General features: G+C 50.0%; 1 protein-coding gene across 1 annotated transcript; it reads left to right on the top strand.

Annotated features, from left to right (window-relative positions):
• The first annotated feature begins 2,268 nt into the window (after positions 1-2,268).
• LOC144097478 (uncharacterized) lies at positions 2,269-6,513 on the top strand. The gene is made up of 2 exons (XM_077630197.1): positions 2,269-2,768; positions 5,869-6,513. The coding sequence occupies exons 1-2, from the start codon at positions 2,308-2,310 to the stop codon at positions 6,083-6,085; spliced, it is 678 nt and encodes a 225-aa protein (XP_077486323.1). The 5' UTR covers positions 2,269-2,307; the 3' UTR covers positions 6,086-6,513.
• Positions 6,514-19,327: the final 12,814 nt, after the last annotated feature.

The raw sequence follows: 19,327 nt of genomic DNA, 5'->3' as shown, positions 1-19,327 counted from the left end.
AACCAAATTGCGTCTCGTGGTGCAGTGCACGAGTAGCGAAAAAAATGATATAGTCGGCCGTACAGCAAACGCTCTAGCACTTTTCCGAGCGTCGAATTTGTGAATACCGGGCGGTAAGATGTCGCGGCATCAGGCGGTCGGTCGGGCTTAGGCAAAAAATAATGCGACCGCGTCGCCAGGAGTGGGAAAAATGACCTAATTTTAAAGCCGAATTGAAGATAAATTAAATAAAATTTGGATATCTTCACCAGATCTCGCGGAACACGCGCGTGATCCTGTCTTCTTCCTACGCCGTACCCATCTTGACGCGGGCCACAGCCAGCGCCGTCTCCTCAAAACTGAAGGGACTCCCAAGGAGACCTCCCAAGGAGGGATCGGAATCCACCACACGTAGTTGGCCATGCTCCGGGGTATCCAGCGAACTGTCGTCAGATGCGACTTGGCTTTGTAATAAACGCTGTGCTGTTTCCAAGAATGTCGGCATTGTGGTACCATCCGGCCGGGTGAAAGAGGGAAGAATTACCAGTCCCCTCACCCGTCCGAAAGCCCTTAAAAGGTTTTCCAAACAAGTTTTGCAACGTCGCCTCGCGCGCCAATTCGCGCGCAGCACACACGCGCGCAGCGGCGACACGATTTCGAAAGACTGCGAGGTGTCTGTAATAGCCCTCGCGATAGGGTGGTCGGAGTGATTCTGCCCTGCAGCGCTGATATCTGCACCGCAGCGCGCGAACCCGATTTCGCTCGAGTTGGAGTTCCGGCGCCCTCCACGCCACCGACTGGGTGGGCCGCCCCACGGCGACGATGCGACGAGCTGAAGAGTGGCGACGGCGCTCCCTTTCGAAAAAGAGTAAAATCTCAACACCACGGGCTCCAGCGCCTCTCTTAACCTCAGGCTCGCGCCCGTAACCTCGCAGCTAAAATCGTAATTGTCGAGTGAAGTCAGGAGTCGTGTGGTGACATGATGCGTCATTCTGCGCTCTCTAGACCGCTCCCCCATGCCGATGTGAACGTGTATATGTTTTTGTTCGGAGAGCGTGAGTGTTTTTGAAACAGACCAATGGAACCCCGCCAACACCAGGTTGGGCGTGGCGAGAGTTACGTCGATCCAACTGTCTGTGTATGCTGTGGAGTATGTGGCTGGGGACGCCGGGTCGTTTAAAGCAACTATATTTCGTCTCACAAGATGTTTGCAGCACTACGGAAGGTAGAGCTATCTCGTCCAATCAGGGCTGCAGAAACGCAGAAAATAGTCCCTCGATTATTTGAGGAGTGTATGACTATTAATCAAAACAATAAGCATTGCAACTAAAAACATGATTTGGACAGGTATATTTAAATGGTAGGGAGTGTTTCAATCACTGGTGAAATTACCAGACAAAGCCCGTACGGACACAGCTCTGCGGAGGCCTGCTTGAGGTAGTGATGCGTCGCCACTTTCCAACATGGCGTCGGACGAGTCTGTTGTGTCTCCTGTGTGCTCTACACCGACAGTGCGCTGTTTCCCCAAGCAGGCGAAGCAGGTGGCTTTAAATGTTCTTGAAGCGCTTCGCGTCGAGTGCGGGGGCAGTTGGAGTACAAATGCGCTCATCAAGAGGACGGCAAAACTCACGCAGGTGAGCGAGCGAACGCTTTACAAGTTGACAACGGAGACGTTGAACGCGGGCCGAGTGTTGTCACCGAAGAAGCGTGCTGGCGGAAGAGGCCGCGAGCGGACGAAGAAGCTGGACGATTTTGACCTGAGCGTGTTGCGAAGGGTGGTACACACCTTTTTCCAGAGAGGGGAAATTCCAACTATCGCGAAGGTGGTTGCGCATTTCGAAGAGGACGAAACGCTACCGACCGTGTCCGCAGCGACAATGCAGAGGATGTTGAAGAAACTTGGCTTCCGATATAAGAAGCGCTCTCGGAATGCGATGTTAATCGAAGCGACGCACATTGTGCAGTGTCGCCGCCGGTACCTGCGCCAGATAGCGGAGCTGCGACGCCAGGGTAGGCTTATTTTCTTCACCGACGAAACGTGGGTTAACGCCGGCCACACGCGAAGTCGAGTGTGGACTGACTGCACCATCCAATCTGCACACCAAGCGCATCGATCCGGACTGTCAACTGGTCTACAAAACCCCAGTGGCAAAGGTGGCAGGCTTATTGTGACACATTGCGGTAGTGAGCAAGGTTTTGTCGAAGGCGCAGCGGAAGTTTTCCGAGCGAAGAAAAACTCGGGCGATTACCACGAGGAAATGAACGGGGAACACTACTGTGGTAGATTGTGCAGTCACGCACTGTGACGTAGGTGTGCCACAAGAGAGCATGCGCCAGTTCTGTGCCTGTGTTGCTATCACCGGTTGTGCTGATAACGGGCCACCGCCGCAGCTATTTAAGCAGTCGTGTTCTTGGAATAAAGCGCTTTTGATTCTGTGCATTGTGACTCACGCGTCAGTCTGTTACAGTGGCGACGAGGCACGGTCGAACCCGTGCAAGGGCCTGTTGGTCGGCGACATGGCTTTCGGCAGTCGCATTGGAGAGTTCGACCTCAGTGAAAATTCATCGTGGGTAGATTATGTCGAGCGCATTGAGTTATCGTGCGCAGCTAACAAGCTCACAACGGATGACGACAAACGAGCTGTGTTGCTCAGTTGCTGTGGGCCAGAGACGTACTCCCTCATAGCAACCCTCGTCAAGCCTTCGCGGCCACCCAACGTGGGCTATCAAGTCATCGTCGACGCAGTGAAGAAGCATATCAACCCGAAGCCATCTGAACTATACTCGAGGTACGTCTTTTCGAAGCGCGACCAACAAGACGGAGAGGGCGTGGCTGACTATGTCACTGCTTTGCGCAAGTTATCCGAGAACTGCGGATTTGGCGGTACAAAAATTCCGTTAGAGGAAATGTTGCGTGACCGTCTGGTTTTTGGAATTTCGGACAGTGTGGTTCAACAGCGTTTGTTGGCGGAAAGGGATCTGACGTTTGAGACGGCATACGAGTTAGCAGTAACGGCGGAAACGACTGCCAAGCAGCAAAAAGCAATGAGGAGCAATGCACAAGAACCCGAGTTCCAGCAGGAGTTGACGGCGGAAGTAGGAAGGGTGGCGAGCATGAAGAAACCAGAAAGACAGCGGCGTTGTTTTCGCTGTTTGGCAGCCCATTCAGGATGGCGGTGCAGATACAAAGATTCTGTGTGCTTCAGCTGCGGTGGAAAGGGACACTTATCAAAAGCATGCCGAAAAAAGCAAGCAGAAGTGGAAATGCAGCTGGATGATATGGAACATGCTGTGAAGAGCGAGTACGACGAGTCGTTCAGTATCAGCCAAGTAAAAAGTGGGACGCCAAAGTACGTCATCGCTGTAGAGATTGGGAAGGAAAGCGTGCCTATGGAAGTAGATTCTGGAGCTGCCAGGTCTATTATTAGTGTGAACAAATTTCAAAAGCTGCAAGTGGCGAAACAGATCAAGCTGGAAGATTGCAACACGCAACTCGTTACCTGGACGAGGGAAGGTCTCGACGTGCTGGGAAAAGCGTCCGTGCCCGTGAAGTTCAAAGGCAGAGAATTTAAGTTGCCACTACTTGTAGTGAAAAAAGAGGGAAACACTCTTCTAGGCCGGGATTGGTTCCAGCCACTGGAAATCAGCATAGCTGGCCTTTACAGCGTCCACGCCAGAGCAGAAGGCATTTTGGAAAGGTTTCCAGAGGTGTTCAGTGACACGTTTCCAGGGGCTGCCCTACCCCGCATCCACATCGAACTCAAGGAGGGCGCCCAAGCCAGGTTCCTGAAATGTCGTAGCATTCCGTTTGCGATGAGGGAGGAAGTCGTGGCAGAGCTTAACCGCTTGGTGGAGCTGGGAATTCTACAACCCACTCAGTATTCCGACTGGGCAACGCCAATCGTCGTGGTGCGGAAAAAAAACGGCTCCCTCAGAATATGCGGGGATTATCGAAGCACTGTGAACCAGGCCGTCAAAAGCAATGTGTACCCACTTCCGACAAGCAAAGAACTTTTTGCGAGGTTAGGAAGGGGGCGTGTTTTTTCCAAGCTGGATCTGACGCAGGCCTATCAGCAACTGTTGGTAGATGAAGAAACGGCAGAGTTGCTCACGATTAACACCGTGCAGGGGCTATACAAGGTTTGTCGTCTGCCGTTCGGCGTGTCCGTTGCTCCTGGTGTTTTTCAAAGAACCATGGACACCGTGTTGGCTGGAATGCCGCACGTAGCGACATACCTAGACGACATCCTGATTGCCAGCGAGTCGATTGAGGAGCATGAAAGGATGTTGGCTGAAGTCCTCAGCCGCTTGGCCAAATCGGGTCTCAGAGTTCAAGCGGAAAAGTGCGAATTTTTCAAGGAGAGTCTTGAGTTTCTAGGGCATCGGATTGACGCAAAGGGCATCTACCCCTCCAAGGTCAAGGTCGAGGCCATCCACCAAGCTCCTGCACCCAAGAACAAAAAGGAACTGCAAGCCTTTTTGGGTATGATAAATTTCTATAATAGGTTCTTGAAGGGAAGAACCGAAGTAGCGGAAAAGCTGTATCGTTTGTTGGATAGCCACGTAGCATGGAACTGGGGTGCAGAGCATATGGAAGCGTTTGAGAACCTGAAGAAGTTGCTAACGTCTAACTCATTGCTGGTGCATTTTAAGACGGATGTCCCGTTAGTGTTGTCATGCGACGCATCATCTGTGGGTGTAGGAGCCGTTTTGGCTCATCGCGACAGCAAAGGAAATGAGCAGCCTGTGGCGTATGCGTCCAGAACGCTATCTAGGGCGGAGCGCAATTATGCTCAGATTGACCGTGAGGCCCTTGCCGTGGTTTTTGGGGTTCGACATTTTCACCAATACCTTTGTGGGCGAGATTTCCTCATTATCACGGATCACAAACCCTTGCTAGGAATTTTCCAGAGGCAGAAGCAAATTCCGGCGGTTATTTCTCCCCGCATGTTACGGTGGACGCTAATGCTGTCGGCATACGATTACGTCATCGAGTACAGGAAAACCAAGGACCATGGAAACGCCGACTGCCTAAGCAGGTTACCGGGCCCCTTAACCCGCCAAGAGACCGAGGCGCCAGGCGACATACTCCTTCTGGAAGCTGTGGAGTACCCTCCAGTGAGCGCAATGGAAGTGGCAGCTTTCACCAGGGGTGATCCCCTGCTGTACCAGGTGAAGCAATGGATCCTGGAGGGCTGGCCGCGAGAACGGGTAGCCCTGAAGTATTCTGCATATTGGGTAAGACAAAACGAGTTGTCCGTACATCGTGACTGTGTACTCTGGGGGAGCCGCGTAGTTATTCCAGAGGCACTGCAGAAGCAAGTTCTAAGCCTTATGCATGCTAACCATCCAGGAGTGACGGCCATGAAGGCAATCGCTAGGTCGTACGTGTGGTGGCCGAAGATGGACGAAAAGATCGTCGAGTTTGTGAGGCACTGCACGCCATGCCAGGAAAACAGGCAGAGTGAACCAAGGACACCAACGCATTTCTGGACTAAGCCTGAACGACCGTGGAGTAGAATACACGTGGATTTCGCAGGACCCGTCCAGGGCGTGTTTTTTTTGGTGGCCGTAGACGCCCTGTCAAACTGGGCCGAAATTGAAGTGATGCCGTCTCTCCAGTCATCTGCAGTAATTGAAAAGTTTCGCAAAATGTTTGCAACACATGGTTTGCCCGACTTGGTTGTGTCGGATAATGGCACCGCTTTTGCAAGCAGAGAAACTCAGGCTTTCCTGAAACTGAATGGTATACGCTATATGTATGCGGCGCCGTACCACCCGGCGAGCAACGGAAGGGCGGAGCGGATGGTCCGAGAACTGAAGTGTGCGTTACGGAAACAGAGACAGGGCACCGTATTATGCAAGGTTGCACGATTTCTATTCAAACAGCACTCTACGCCGCACGCCGAGACCGGGAAATCTCCAGCCGAAGTCATGCTGGGCCGGAAGTTCAGGACCGCCCTATCCAGCCTTCGCCCGGATGAGAGTGACGCAAGCTGCCTTCGGCAGCCGCCACCACGAGGTTTCCAGTCTGGGGACGCCGTGTACGCGCGGAACTTCCGGCCAGGGCCCAAGTGGTTGTTTGCACGCGTGTCGCGACCGATAGGCCACGTCATGTACGAGCTGAGTACGGCAGACGGAGCTGTGCACCGACGCCGCCGCAACCACGTTCGCAGAGCATGGTGCTCTGATCCCCGGACAACAGACCAGCAAACCTGTCCCTCGTTCGCTCTGCCGTCTATGTCAAGCCGCGCACTGGGACCTCCGGAGCCCGAGACGTCTCAGCCGCTCCGGCGTTCCACTCGCCAACGTAACCCAGTGCGACGTTACGGCATCGATGACTAAGGGGGAAGGGATGTGGTAGATTGTGCAGTCACGCACTGTGACGTAGGTGTGCCACAAGAGAGCATGCGCCAGTTCTGTGCCTGTGTTGCTATCACCGGTTGTGCTGATAACGGGCCACCGCCGCAGCTATTTAAGCAGTCGTGTTCTTGGAATAAAGCGCTTTTGATTCTGTGCATTGTGACTCACGCGTCAGTCTGTTACAACTACGAAAACTGGTTCTCCAGGAGACTTCTCCCACTACTACCACCCGGCAGCATTATAGTGATGGACAACGCGCCATATCATTCTGTGAAGCAGGATAAAGTGCCGCGGATGAGTAGCCTCAAAAAGGACATACAGGCTTGGCTGTCCGGAAAAGGTGTCGCGTGGAGCAGCGGCATGGTGAAGGCCGAGCTCATGTGAACACAGGTGGGGAGCAATACCGTGTCGACTGCATTGCTAAAGCTGCTGGCCATCTCGTTGTGCGCCTGCCACCGTACCACTGCCAACTGAACCCGATAGAGCTTGTCTGGAGCGACGTCAAGGGTTTCGTGGCCAGCCAAAACAAGACGTTTAAGCTCCAAGACGTCGAGCCTCTGGTTTGGCAAGACATCACGCAAGTGACTGTTGAGAAATGGAAGAATTACGTGCAGCATATTATCAGTGAGGAAGATGTGATGAGAAAACTGGACCACATCATCGACGATGTTGTTGACCAGGGACCGGCCATTGTTGTCAACCTGGAGGACGACACAACCAGCAGTGCTGAATTCAGTTGTTATGAGGACGATGAGATGATCGAACCCGTTTAACGTGCGTTGCCTCTCGCGCAGCACATGGGCTTGTTTTGCATTTCGCCACCATCGACACACGGCTGCCTCGGCACGCTGGAGTAAATAAATTTATATGCACATGACACGATTACTGAAATTTACTGCGACGCGACAACAGAGGAACTGATGAGAACAGTACCCAGGTTGTCTCACATATATCGGTGGACACCCGAACCGCGCAGTAAAGGAAGGGATAAAGGAGGGAGGGAAAGAAGAAAGACAATATCTCGGTGGACACCCGAAAGGCATCGTAAAGGAAGAGATAAAGGAGGGAAAGAAGCGAGAGAAAACTGAAAATTGAAAGTTGGATTTTGAGGAAAGGCGCGGCGCTGCGCGGTGGAACACCTGTGGCTCGGTGCTACTATAAATAGAGGTAGAAAGAAGCCACCTGGACATCAGGTGGATCGAGCCACAGGCGCGTAGGAACACACTAATGTAGTGCGCGCCATCCTGATTGGACGAGAGAGCTGTACCTTTCGTAGTGCTGCAAACATCTTGTGAGACGGAGTATAGGCCCGAACCTATCGCGAAGCTAAGGAGCTTCCCCTTCGCGCATCGCACAGTTCGGGACCCCAGTCCTCGTGCTTGGCGTTGAAGTCTCCGGCCACCACCGCAGGTATATATATATATATATATATATATATATATATATATATATATATATATATATATATATATATATATATATATATATATATATATATAAAGAAAAATTGGGTTTTGGGGAAAGGAAATGGCGCAGTATCTGTCTCATATATCGTTGGACACCTGAACCGCGCCGTAAGGGAAGGGATAAGGGAGGGAGTGAATGAAGAAAGGAAGCAGGAGGTGCCGTAGTGGAGGGCTCCGGAATAATTTCGACCGCCTGGGGATCTTTAACGTGCACTGACATCGCACAGCACACGGGCGCCTTAGCGTTTTTCCTCCATAAAAACGCAGCCGCCGCGGTCTGGTTCGAGCCCGGGAACTCCGGATCAGTAGTCGAGCGCCCTAACCACTGAGCCACCGCGGCGGGGCACACATAGGTAATCGGGGGCTAGAGCACTACAGAAAACTGAAAACATAGGTACTCCAATCAGGGCCTGCTTGATCTCGTCCAGCACCGGGGACATGGAAAGTGAGGGGGCGCGTAAACTGCCACCAGAAAGAAGGACCAGTGTTGGTCAGTGCAAGTTATTGCGACCACCCGCTGAGTGGTCAATAAGGGGAAAAGGTCAGCATGAGCGTGGCAAGCGATTATAGCAGCTCTTGGACTCGACTGGTGCGCAAAGCAAGGCCAGTCCTGGGGTATCTCAGGCATTTTTTCTGCTCTTACGTAAGGGTCCTAAACGATGGCGAAAGTGAAATTACCGTCCTCAGTTGCTGTCACCAGCACTCCTGTCGCACGCCTACAGTGATCTAAATTGGCCTGTATAAAATTTATCGTTAGTCTATTTGCAGTGATGAAGCGTTAGAGTGTGGTACGTAAGTAATACCACGTGAAAATTCTGTTGGACTGCTGGAGGAGTGTTGCGAGGTTATTGACCAACATGGGGTCAATAAAAAACAACTTTAATACTCGGGTTCAAACCCCACCTCGGCGGTAGCGTTAGGATAGAGGCAAGTCGCCCTTGTGCTGTGGGATGCCAGTGCACGTTCAAGACACCCAGGTGGTCGAAATTTTTCCAGAGCCCTCCACTACGGCAATTCTTTCTTCCTTTTTCTTTCAGTCGCTCCTTTATCCTTTCTCTTACTGCGCGGTTCAGGTGTCTGCCGAGATGTGACAGATACTGCCTCATTTCCATTCCCCCAAAACCAATTTTCATTATCATTTCGGTGCGGCCTACTTTTGATCGGTGAGAGCGGTAGGGTGGGCTACGCTCGAGTACCTCTCCGTGTTGCCCGCTCCAGATATCGCCAGGCGAGTCACCTTCGTGGTAGTGCATGTCTTTTGGAGCGCGGTTCACGCGGGATTCCTTGGGCAGGACATTTCGTGCTTCTCGCGCGGCCGCTTACCTTTCAGCAGTTTTGCTCATGTGTCAATTGTTGCGGGTCTCTTTAGTTTATTCCGCAATGTATGCGCCGCGGTCGCCGCTGGGTTTCGACGCCGTGCTGTGTGGTCAAAACTTGGTCATCTTCGAAGGAAGCTGATTAGTTTCTTGTCGGCGGATCTCTTCCTTGGGAAAGAGAGAGAGGAGACAGAGTGAAACAACTTTACTGCCATATAATGTCGGGATTTATTGCAGGTGGTGATGAGGATGATAGCGAATTTTTACGGTGCAAGGGCGTCTATGGCCAAAGAGCGCCATGGCACAGGGTTTTTTCGTTTGTTGCTCAAGGTCGGGTCAATGTCCCTTTCCATAGCATTTCAACCTGATTAAGCCGAGCACCAGGCCAGGGGAAGCTTCTACCCATTGTATCACCGGCGGGTACCTGGCGGCACTTATGGCAGGTGGGCTTGGTGTGGCCCCCAAGTTGGGGCGGCTTCCTGACCGCACGAAACGGGTGCCAGTTGGATGGTCTCGCCTGACCTGTGGAGTTGGTTCCATCCTTCCTCGGAGGGAGGTGGCAGTAAGGTTCGTGGGGGTGGGTTTCCCGCAAACCCTCAGAGGATTAGCACCTGGGTGGCGATTTCTCCTTGGTTATATTTTGGCAGGGCAGGTCGTATTCCACGTCTGTGATGAGTGATAATCTAGAATGGCTATGGATCGAATGTGTCTACAACCTGCGGAGCATGGTGGCGTGCGCTCGATTTAAGGCGGGGTGGGGAGGCGGGAATTGGCGGCTCGTCTTACTGTAGTGGCTGGTGATTTCGGCAAAGGTCTGGGGACGCTCAGCGAGAGCGTCTAAATCCGTGCGGCCGGTCGCCTGGTTGGTTAGGCCCCGGGCTAGCCGGTCGACCCCTTCGTTTCCAGAGTCTCCCGCGTGGGCGGGAACCCAGACTAGGTTGATCTTATGGTCGGGAGTGCAGCAACGAAGGGTGCGTGGAGCGGGGGCAGATAAAACCTGCCGATTAATTTGGTATCGCTCTTTTAGAGTCGCTTAGGACTGTGGCTGTACGTGAGCCAACGATGGCCAGCGCGATGGCGGTTTCTTCCACCGCGTTGGGAGACTGGACTGGACGATGCCTATAATGAATTCATTACACGCTTTGTGTGTGTGTACGCTAGGCATTTTTCATTGAAGATGCACAAACCTTCAAAAAAAGCCAGGAAACCATGGGTAACTCATGACCATTTAAAGAAAATTACAAACAAAAACCGCATCTACCATTCTTTTTTGAAGACACGCTTAGAAACAATCCTAAAAGAATTTAAGAAAGTCAGAAACAAAGTGAACTGTGAACTTAGACGGGCAAAGTGTGCATATTACGAGCATCTGTTTGCACATGTTGCCCGGCAGAGCCCAGACATTGCTTGGAAGGCTATGAACGACGTCCTCGGTCGTGAGAGCAAAAATTATATGCCAGGTACTGTAATGGTAGATGGTAATGAATTACGGGACAAAGCTCTAGTAGAACACTTCAATCATCAATTTGTAAACGCTGCTGCCGCATGTAATGGCACCCGCTCCACAAATTCGCACCATAGTGTTGTCACTGAAACCATATTCCTCCAGCCAACTGATGAATCTGAGATATACAGTACTTTTATGGGCCTGCGGAACAGTAAAGCATTAGACATTCACGACCTGCAGATAAGACCGGTTAAGTACGTTTTACCGATAATTAGTCCTGTACTTGCACATATCTTTAATTTAATTCTAGAGTCTGGAACCTTTCCTGAGCAAATGAAAACAGCCAGAGTATCTGTTATTTTTAAAGGTGGCGAACGTAACTTGTCCACTAACTACCGCCCGATATCTGTGCTGCCTATCTTCTCCAAGGGAATTGAAAAAATCATTTTCACTCGGATAACACAATTTTTCAATAAAGAAAACGTTATCACAGCTGCACAATACGGATTTAGGAAAGGCAGATCAACGGAATCAGCTTTTTTAGCACTTAAAGAAAATATCTTGCGGAATATTGAAAATAATTTGTTAACTGCTGCCCTTTTTATAGATTTCAGCAAGGCATTTGATTGCTTACATCATAAAGTACTCCTTAGTAAGCTGCAGTCATATGGCATTCGCGGTAATTGTTTGGCCCTGCTGGAGTCCTACCTCAGCGCAGGACTCAGTGTGTATATGTAAACGGTTATATGTCCTCCCTCCTACCAATTACTCACGGCGTTCCACAAGGTAGCATATTAGGACCGTTATTATTCAATACTTATATAAATGATCTTGTAAACATAGATGCCACAGTTCAATTTATAATATATGCTGACGACAGTACCATACTTATTCCCGAGTACAATGTGGACCGACTAATAATAAAATGCAATGAAGTCCTCCAGAAGTTATCCATATGGTCTCAGCTCAACGTAATTAAAATAAATACAATGAAAACAAAAGCAATGATATTCCGTGCCCGAAATAAACCTGTTGAAATACATCAGTCTATTAATTTTCAGTGCCATGACATCGAAATTGTGGACGTTCATAAAATCCTCGGTGTACATTTTTCTCAGAACTTAAGCTGGGATGCACACACTCACTATCTTAGGAAAAAACTATCCTCAGTTGCAGGCATGATATCGCGTTGTCGGAGACTGCTTCCAGTAAAAGCTAAACTTCAAGTCTATAATGCTTTATTCAATTCCTATTTAAATTACTGTTCGTTGGTATGGGCCACAACAACAAAGACAAACTTAGACAAACTCCATTTGTTACAAAAGAAGGTTATCCGCTACATTGGAAATATCGATCCAACAGCCAGTACTAAAGATACGTTTGTTTCCTTTAACATCATAAGGGTTGATAACTTATACAAATATCGATTACTCCAAACATTCTTTTTTTCCTCTACTGAAGTCAAGAACTTACTCTCAACACTGGCATTTTTAACACTACGTAGCACAGATATACACACAAGAAGTAAAGATGTCTGGGAAATCCCCCACTTCCGCACTTATTATAAACATCAATCATTAGCACATAACCTGCCATCAATGCTTAATATGTACCAAAACACAACTCGTCTGAATCCCAAGAAATTGCGCACGTACTTCATAACATTGTGAACCACATTTGATGTTATACTTAGTTTTTTTCTACTGTGCTTCCTTTGTTTACAATTTCGTACGGTTATTTATGTCAACTTGTACTATTTTTAACTATTTTTAACTCATTTTGGCGAATATGATGCATTACATACTGTATTATGTTGCCGCAACAAGTTTTGCGTATGGTGTACATTGCTTTATATTCACATTATTTTTTTTCTCAACTTCACTGTTTCTGCCATGTAACGGTCTCCTGGGCCTCGTCAAGCTGCTCACCCAGCTTTTAGCCCAGGAGACCATTCCAGTTCTTTCTGGGAAAATAAAGAATGATTGATTGATTGATTGATTGATTGATTGATTGATTGATTGATTGATTACTGAGGCGGTGGTGACAAGAGTGGGTTGTGGCGTGGTTGCACAAGCCACGTATGTGGTTTCGTTTTGCAATGCAGCATGCACGTATATTGCGTGCTCCTCGGCAAGGTACATGGCATCCAGTGCTTTGTCTTTGATCTTGCGGTGTGCATCATGGCGGCCAGGTAGCATGTTTTGGGGGTTGGCTTGACAAGGCGGCTATGGACTCCTATCGGAAGGGGGGCCCCTGGGGTGGACGTCGCCTATGGGGTTGATGTTAAAACGGTCTAGTATGAGCCGGTCGTGTTTAGTGCAGCAGGGGTGGTGGATTTTGGCGGTGTTTTGTGCCTCTATGCGTTCTGTGAGCGTTTTGTAGACGCTGAGTTTGACGAGGTGCTCTGTGCTGGCGTACTGAGGAGCCCTACTCCGCTTTGCATGCTGAACGTATAATGCTGTTCACAGCTTCGTCGTCCTTCCTCCGAAGGTCCTGCTGATGAGGAAAGCTTGAGTGAGCCAACAGAGGTTGTCCTCCTTCACACCTCTGCGGCGGATGCGGATGCAGCGGATGAGGCCATTGATCTCATTGGCTTTTGTCAGGAGGCGATGAATGTCATCCGAGTTTTGCGTGTTGTTCTCTATTACCATGCCCAGAACGCAGGTGGCATGGACCGGAGGTATGGGATGTCTGTCGACTAGGAGCACTACTTGCTCTTTTGCAGTTGGGGGACAGGCAGGCGAACTCGTCTCTCCCTGATGACTAGCAATTCGGACTTTGTGGGGGAGCATGTGAGCCCCTTCGCCTGTACAAAGGCGTGTATTTGGTCATTCGCACATTGCAGGGAAGGTGCCCGCCGTGGTGGCTTATTGGTTACGGCGCTCGGCTGCTGACCCGAAAGACACGGGTTCGATCCCGGCCGCGGCGGCAGAATTTCTATGAAGGCGAAATTCTAGAGCCCCGTGTACTGTGCGATGTAAGTGCACATTAAAGAACCCCAGGTGGTCGAAATTTCCGGAGCCCTTCACTACGGCGTCCCTCATAGACTAAGTCGCTTTGGGACGTTAAACCCCACTAATCCCCTAATCATTTGCAGGGAGGTTTGGATTTCCCCATCTGAGCCTGACTTGGTCGAGAGGGTAATATCATCGGTATATATTGAGTGTTTAATGTAAACTCTGTCTTCCATGAGTGGACGGAGGCTTCTCATTGTAGTGTTGAAATGAAAAGGAACGGAGATAGGACTGCTCCACGTGGCGTTCCTCGGCAGCTTAGGGTAATCTTCTCGCTGTTGAGGTCTCCAATGTGGAGTTCTGCTGTACGATTATGAACAAAGTCAGCGATGTAGCTGTAGGTGCAGGTTCCAGGATGGAAGCATGTGCCACATTGTCGAAAGCCTTACTGTCGTCCAGGCCTAGGATAATTCGTGTAACGCTGATGGGGCTTGGATCTAGAATATCGTGTTGGATTCGCCACATAATGTCTTGTGTAGAGAGGCCGATCATAGTGGGGCGAAAGGGTCCTCTGGGTCTTCGTGAGTGTGGAGTCTTGAATATGACATGTTCCGTGACCTTTCCCAGGCAGGATGTGAGTGAGATCGGCCAGAGCTTTCCCAGCTCCAGTCGTTTGCCTGGCTTAGGTATGAAGATCACTTTGGCATGCTTCAGGGTTTCTGGAAGGCAACCCTCATGCCAGTGTTTGTTGAAGAGGTCCGTGAGTGCCTCGACGGACTGATCGTTGATGTTACGGAGCATCTTGCTGGTTATGCGGTCGTCGCCGGAAGCCACAGTGTTTTAATGTGGTTGGGGGCGGCTTGCGGACTTCAGCTGCTTCGTTGTCGGCCTCCATGTTGGGACTCTGATTTGGTGATGGCGATTTCAGCTGAACTATTCATGTATTAGTCTTTCGGGTTGGCGAGGAGTTCGAAGTTTGTGCCCTGAAATGCGTGTATGATGTGGGTGAAGTTTTTGTGAGATATAGATTTAGTGTGAGTTGGGTCCAGTAGATGTCTGAGCAGGAATCACGAGTTTTTACATCCTAGCCGGCCGTTAAGACGGTCGCAGGTGTGATGCCGTTGCTGTTGACTCAGTATGCCGGCGTAAGCTTCGATCTGCCGCTCGAGGCGAACGAGATAGAGCTTAAGGGGTCGATTGTGTTTTTGGTGGAGCCAGCGAGCATGAATACTGCGCTGGGTCTCCCACATGTGTCTGTGTTTGGCGTCGGGAGTGGGGCCATTCTCGTCATGGTTAACCGTGGAGGCAGCAGTGGCGGTGTCTTGGAGCAGTAAGCTTTTCTATGTGTGCAGGTCGTCTATGGGGGTCGAAGTGCGTTTGGCGTGCATGTGTCTGAAGGCGTCCCAGTTAGTGTTCTTCATTGTTCGGTTGGGGGCTTTGCTGTCCGGCAGCAGTGCACGCAGCGGGCAGGGCGACTAAGTGAACCTGTATATCGTTAGAGCCACACATTTCCTGAGGCCTTGAATAAACGCAACGGCTGGCCATCAACGACGCAGACTGCCTGCGCCCTTTGGTCACCGTGACGCCAGTGAGCCCTACTGCGCATCCTCATCTCTGCCTGCGCTGACGGAGCAGCGCACCCGGCAGCCTACATAAACCTGGAATCCCTGCTTCGCTCTTCAGTCCGGCAGCAGTGCACGCAGCGAGCAGGGCAACTAAGTCATCCGGTATAAAATTTAAGAAGAGGACGCCGACCAAAAGTAAAACAAAACAATAAAATGACGTTTCGGCTCCCGTACGGGAGCCTTGTTCACAATGAGAATGATTAGGAAGTGCATCAAAATTAAATACGTTTGAAAAGAGGGCGCAGGGAGCGTGCGTATACAGGAGTTAGATTTCCAGTGTTGCGATTGAGGGTGCGATTAGTCGTTTGAATGCATAATGATTCAAGGTGAAGGCGACGGTACAGGTTATTTTCAGTTGCCTGCATATGTGCCCTACCACAGTCAATATCGTGGCCAGTTGATACGGAGTGTTCGACGATAGCATTAGTGTTCACTTTTTGTTTTTCGCATCATTACAATGTTCAATCAGGCGTCTTTAAAAATCACCTGTCTCGCCGATGTAGACGCTGTCACAATCGGAACACGGGACGCTGTAAACAACGCCAGGGTACTTTTCTTTTGGGAGAACGTCTTTGACGTTAACCAGCGCATGCCGTAGTTTCCTTGTGGTGACATGGGCAACGTGAACTTGAAATGAGCGCAGAATGCGCGCCAGAGCTTCGCTTATTTCGGGTGTGTAGGGAACAGCGGCACGTTTCAGAGGGGACAACACGGGAGTTTCACGTGTCGGGCAAGATAGCTGCTTTTCAACGGATGCCACAAAAGCAGCTGGGTACTCGTTGCGCGCGAATTCTTGCCGTACAGTACCAACGTCGACTGCCCGATCTTCAGGAAAACTGCATATGCGTTCTGCGCGTTTGTACAAGGTTGTGGCAACAGATTTTTTTTGATTAGCTGGGTGCACAGATTTGAAGTTAAGGTATCTTCCGGTGTGGGTGGGTTTCCTGTAAACGCTGAATGATAGCTTTCCACTGTTTCGTTTTACCAATACGTCCAGGAAGGGCAGCGCGCCTTTCATTTCTTCTTCGGCGGTAAAATCAATCGCTTCTTCAACGAAATTTAAATGGGACTAAAAGGCTAGCAAATCATCTTTCCGAATGAGGCAGAAGCAGTCATCTACATATCTAAGGAAAATTCTTGGCGGTGATGGCAATGTTTCAAGGGCACGGCACTCAACAAATTCTATAGTCAGATTCGCGACAGTCACTGAGATAGAGGCACCCATTGGTGTGCCGTGAAGTTGTCGGTAAAATAGCCTTGGAATACGAAATAAGTTTTGTCCAGGCAGAACTGTAAGAGCCTGCGGAGATCTGGAATGTCAATGGGGGTCCTTTGTGGTAAACAATTGTCAGCTTCAAGGGCAGCAGAACAAACTTGTACGGCGAGGTCAACGGGAACGCATGTGAAAAGCGACTTGACGTCAAACGAAACCATGTGCTCGTCATCGTCCGGTGATACGTCGCTTACGTTCTTGATGAAGTCAGTCGAGTTGGGTACGTGTGTTGAGTCGAGACCGACAAGTGGCCTGAGGATCCGGTGAATGTAGCTGGATAAACTGTGAAGAGAACGACTGTAGTCTACATAGGTATCAGCAGCGCGAACACAAAAAGGAAGAAGAAGGAGAAGATAGTACAGAGCGCTATAATACGGGATAGTATGGGACGCATCGGCATACCAGGTTTGTGCACCTTTGGAAGCCCGTAGAGAGTGGGGGCGGAACAATTCGTGCACAACAGTTTGAAGTAAAGTGCTTTGTGGGAAGGGGGAACGAATTTGAACACGTCAGAAGAAGTTTTTGTAAAGCGCGCTGCACCTTTGCGGTCGGGTCCTTGTCGAGACGGGAGTAGGTGGCCTCATCTTGCAGAAGGCTTTGCATTCTGCTTATGTAGTCGTTGCGGTCCAGAAGAACTGTTGTGTTTACTTTGTCTGCTGGAAGTATAACCAGATTCATGTTATTGCGAAGACTCCTGACAGCTTCACGCTGTTCATTGGTCAGTGGGGACGTGTGATGCGGCGGGTGGTACTTGGAGAGGACGCTGACAGCACGAGTCGTTGCTTTTTCCACGGCACACACAAGTTTTTTGGCATCCAGGGTACGTCCAGTGTTGAAATTTAGACCCAGGTTAAAAACGGAAAGCTCGGCGCTGTTGGGTTTACAAGAAGAAAGGTTATGGACAACCGTTGAAGGAGCAGCTTTTTCTGTAGTTGAAGGGAGCGGAAGGAGTTGACGTAACTTGTTATTATGTGCAAGGTCAGCGGACTGAGGCAGCATGGTTGCTTTATGATTGGCATGCAGCTGAATGCTAGGAAATTCCTTCGGGTAGCGGGATTCCAGGAGGCGGCGGGCGAAAAAGGCTTCATTTTCCAGTGCTCTAAGCTTTGCTTTGCATTCAAGTATCCTGGCTTGGAGGAGCGAACGTTCAGCTTTCGCAATAACGCTTAGCCCGAAGTGTGGGCAGATGGGACGAATGAAACGAAGCGATCGCACTTATTCCGTGATCGCTTCGTTTGATTCGTCCCGCCTGCACACACTTCGGGCTAAGCGTTATTGCGAAAGCTGAACGTTCGCTCCTCTAAGCCAGGATACTTGAATGCAGAGAAAAGCTTAGATCACTGGAAAATGAAGCCTTTTTCGCCCACCGCCGCCTGGAATCCCGCTATTAGAAAGAATTTCCTAGCATTCAGCTGCATGCCAATCATAATGCAACCATGCTGTCTCGGTCCGCGGACCTTGCACACAATAACAAGTTACGTCAACCCCTTCCGCTCTCTTCAACTACAGAGAAAGCTGCTCCTTCAACGGTTGTCTATAACCTTTCTTCTTATAAACTCAACAGCGCCGAGCTTTCCGTTTTAAACCTGGGCCTAAATTTTAACACTGGACCTACCCTGGATGCCAAAAACCTTGTATGTGCCGTGGAAAACGCGGTTAACCAGGTTGAACCTTCGCGCCGAGATGAAGCAAGGACTCGTGCTGTCAGCGTCCTCTACAAGTACCACCCGCAGCATCACACGTCCCCACTGACCACTGAACAGAGTGAAGCTGTCAGGAGCCTTCGCAATAACATGGATCTGCTTATACTTCCAGCAGACAAAGGAAACTCGACAGTTCTTCTTGACCGTAACGACTACATAAGCAGAATGCAAAGCCTTCTGCAAGATGAAGCTACCTACTCCCGTCTCGACAAGGACCCGACCGCAAAGGTGCAGCGCGCTTGACAAAAACTTCTTCCTGACGTGTTCAAATTCGTTCCTCCTTCCCACAAAGCACTTTACTTCAAACTGTTGTGCACGAATGGTTCCGCCCCACTCTCTACGGGCTTCCAAAGGTGCACAAACGAGGTATGCCGATGCGTCCCATCCTAGACTACAGTCGTTCTCCTCTTCACAGTTTATCCAGCTGCCTTCACCGGATCCTCAGGCCACTTGTCGGTCTCGACTGAACACACGTACGCAACTCGATTGACTTCATCAAGAAGGCAAGCGACATATCGCCGGACGATGACGAGCACATGGTTTCGTTTGGCGTCAAGTTGCTTTTCACATGCGTTCCCGTTGACCTCGCCGTAGAAGTTTGTTCTGCTGCCCTTGAAGCTGACAATTTTTTACCACAAAGGACCCCCATTGACATTCCAGATCTCCACAGGCTCTTACAGTTCTGCCTGGACAACACTTATTTCGTCTTCCAAGGCTCTTTTTACCAGCAACTTCAGGGCCCACCAATGGGCGCCTCTATCTCACTGACTGTCGCGAATCTGACTATGGAATTTGTTGAGCGCCGTGCCCTTGAAACATTCCCATCACCGCCAAGAATTTTCCTTAGATATGTAGATGACTGCTTCTGCCTCATTCGGAAAGATGATTTGCTAGCCTTCTAGTCCCATTTAAATTCCATTGAAGAAGCGATTGATTTCACCGTCGAAGAAGAAATGAATGGCGCGTTGCCCTTCTTGGACGTATTGTTAAAACGAAACATTGGAAAGCTATCATTCAGCGTTTACAGGAAACCCACCCACACCGGAAGATACCTTAACTTCAAATCGGTGGACCCAGCTAATCAAAAGAAATCTGTTGCCACAACCTTGTTTAAACGCGCAGAATGCATATGCTGTTTTCCTGAAGATCGGGCAGTCGACTTTGGTACTGTACGGCAAGAACTCGCACGCAACGAGTACCC

This window comes from Amblyomma americanum, chromosome 7 (genome assembly GCF_052857255.1).
Source record: "Amblyomma americanum isolate KBUSLIRL-KWMA chromosome 7, ASM5285725v1, whole genome shotgun sequence".
Classification (NCBI taxonomy): domain Eukaryota; kingdom Metazoa; phylum Arthropoda; class Arachnida; order Ixodida; family Ixodidae; genus Amblyomma; species Amblyomma americanum.
Note: the sequence above shows the minus strand (reverse complement) of the source record. Positions and strands in the feature narration are given on the sequence as shown.

Excerpts from the sequence above, each read along its gene's own strand:
- LOC144097478 (XM_077630197.1), top strand. The coding sequence starts at position 2,308 with ATGCGCCAGTTCTGTGCCTGTGTTGCTATCACCGGTTGTGCTGATAAC. Across the intron at positions 2,769-5,868 it reads CCATCTGAACTATACTCGAG|CACTCTACGCCGCACGCCGA; the intron begins GTACGTCTTTTC and ends CTATTCAAACAG.